The sequence below is a fragment of the Otolemur garnettii genome, unplaced genomic scaffold (genome assembly GCF_000181295.1).
Source record: "Otolemur garnettii isolate 467f Iridium unplaced genomic scaffold, OtoGar3 scaffold00153, whole genome shotgun sequence".
NCBI classification, from domain to species: Eukaryota; Metazoa; Chordata; class Mammalia; order Primates; family Galagidae; genus Otolemur; species Otolemur garnettii.
This window is the reverse complement of record NW_003852548.1, coordinates 2,786,493-2,788,778: the sequence shown is the minus strand read 5'-3', so window position 1 is coordinate 2,788,778 and position 2,286 is coordinate 2,786,493. Positions and strand designations below refer to the sequence as shown.

The 2,286-nt window shown below is 49.6% G+C and overlaps 1 protein-coding gene across 1 annotated transcript in view; it reads left to right on the top strand.

Annotated features, from left to right (window-relative positions):
• The first annotated feature begins 780 nt into the window (after positions 1 to 780).
• Positions 781 to 2,286, top strand: part of GRIPAP1 (GRIP1 associated protein 1) — a 38,210-nt gene continuing 36,704 nt past the window's right edge. Inside the window, exon 1 of the mRNA XM_023519039.1 lies at positions 781 to 852. Within this exon, the coding sequence (XP_023374807.1) occupies positions 811 to 852 (42 nt within the window). The 5' untranslated portion in view covers positions 781 to 810. The remainder of the gene's footprint in view (positions 853 to 2,286) is intronic.

The following is a 2,286-nucleotide window of genomic DNA, read 5'->3' as shown; positions in this document are numbered from 1 at the left end:
TGATCCTTTCCATTTCCAAATGATGGAGAGGGGCATGGTTTTGCTCTTCCCGGGCTAGAGTGCAGTCGCACGATTATAATTCACCGCAATCGGCAATCTCAAACTCCTGGGCTCCCTGGATCCTCCTGCCTCGGCCTCAGGAGTTGGCTGGGACTAGAACCTCGCCTGGCTAATTTTTCTATTTTTAGTAGGGATGGGTCTTGAACTCCTGCCCTCAAACGATCCTCCCAACTCAGCCTCTGAGAGTGTTAGCATTACAGACGCGAGCCACTGTCCAGCCTCTTTCAGGTATTTTTAGTTTATCGGTGGCTAGGTCCTTTACCTAACATGATGTACAGTATCAGGTTAATAAAATCAGTGTCACGTCCTTAAAAGAAAAAAAAAGGGGCTAAGCCTTTCACGAGGGGCGGGATTTCCCTTTGGGGTCACCAGAAGAGGGCGGGAACAAGACCAAAGCTTCCGCTTTCATTTCTGCAATTATTAAGTCAACCATTCTCATTAAAGGAATACCGCAGAAGAGTGATTTCTGTCGGCAAACGAGTCCAACTGAGACAGGAATGCCATAATGTCGCACCGTCATGTGTATAAAAGCTCAAAAGCCAATCAGATGACTTGCGTTCTGGCAGAACATTAAATTACAATTCAGCTAACCTGTCAGTTTTGTTCTCTTTGTCTCCAAAATGATGAACTTCTGAATTAGGTTCTACCCCTTCCATTCGTAGCCAGTGGTTTGGTCCGACCTTAATACTGACAGAAGGTGCGCGCTGCGTCTGCGCAGAAAGCTGGCCGTGGGGGGGTGGGGGGAGGAACATGGCGCAAGCTCTGTCTGAGGAGGAGTTTCAGCGGATGCAGGTGTCTCTCGCGGTGGGAAAGACCACCGGGTTAGGCTACCGGGGGTTGGGATAGAGGGAGGTTGTGTCACTAGCTCTGAGAACAGGTTGGTTGGGGCGGATTCAGAGTGTAAGGGGTTGATCTGGAGAAGGAAAACTGAGGCTCTGAGTGGGAGAGTATTGGATTCTGAGGTACTGTGGTGGCTCTGAAGGTTGGATTCTGTTAGCCTTGTGGGCGGGGGAGACCGTCTTTGAGTAGGCGGTACTTTATTCAGACTTGAAAGGGACAAGACTTTCAGGCCCGTGCGGGGGACACAGGCCATCGCTGGGTGATGATAATGTTGGGCATTGAGAATGAGATCCTGAGAAGGTGAAACCATTTTGCCTGGAGAGGAAGGAAGCGGGTGTTGGGCGGTTTGCGTCATGACGGCGGGGGGGGGGGAGCCCTTGAGAGGGCAATACCATTAGCCGGTGGGAGGTAGAAAGTTTGTGAGAAATACCATTATACCTGGGGATCGAGGAAAGACCCCAGATGTTGTCGGTTTTCTTGGTTGGTGGAGTTCTTGTATGAGGGGGAGTACCATTGGATGATTAAGGGTGATTGCATTAGGCCTGAGGTGAAGAAGGCCCTGAATGGGTAATAACAACAGTTCCTATTGGGGAAAGGAGGTGAAAAAATGAAACCTTGGACTACATGGAGGGGAGATCACTGGGCTTTTGGGGGAACCCTCTGACCACTTGATTCTTTTGGGAGGGGGAACTCTTGACAGAATGAAAGGCTATAGCATTGTACCATGAGTAGACCCTTGTTGAGAGAGTTCCTCCCTGGGGGAGACTCTGAGATAGGGAGACCCTGAGTAAGGTACTATGGGGGAGAAGGGAGGAACTCTGAATGAGGGAAACCAGGTATCCCTGTATGAGGAATATTGAGGCTAGATAGAAGGGTGAACTCATTGGACCATGAATGAAGAAGATTAATCTAACTAACCCACCCAAGGCTTTGTAGAGGAGTCACTGTGAAGGGTAGGGGCCATCTCATTGAATCATGACTGGATAAATCTTGAAGGGAGTAGGAGGGAACCCTTAAGTGAGGAAGGTTGGTCTCACTGGGTTGTGAGTGAGGGAAAACTATTGGACTCTGTTGGAGAGGGACTCTGAGGGGGTTTAAAGTGTATTCTAGTTGAATCAGGACATAGGAAGATAGATCACTGGGTCCTGGGAAGGATGTGGGTGGGCAAGATTCTGTAGAGGACAAGCCCTCTGACCTCCAGCAGACTACCAGGGGGGATGGAGGCTGGTGCCATGTGAGGGAGGGAGGAAGGGAAAGGTCCTGATTGGGTAAGGGACAGTGAGTAGGTCTGGGAAGAGCCAGAAAATAGGTCCTACAGGGCTGGAAGAGAGGAGTTTGCTGTTTGGAATGGCTCATGCTTCACTTCTCTTAACTCTTTTTTTTTTT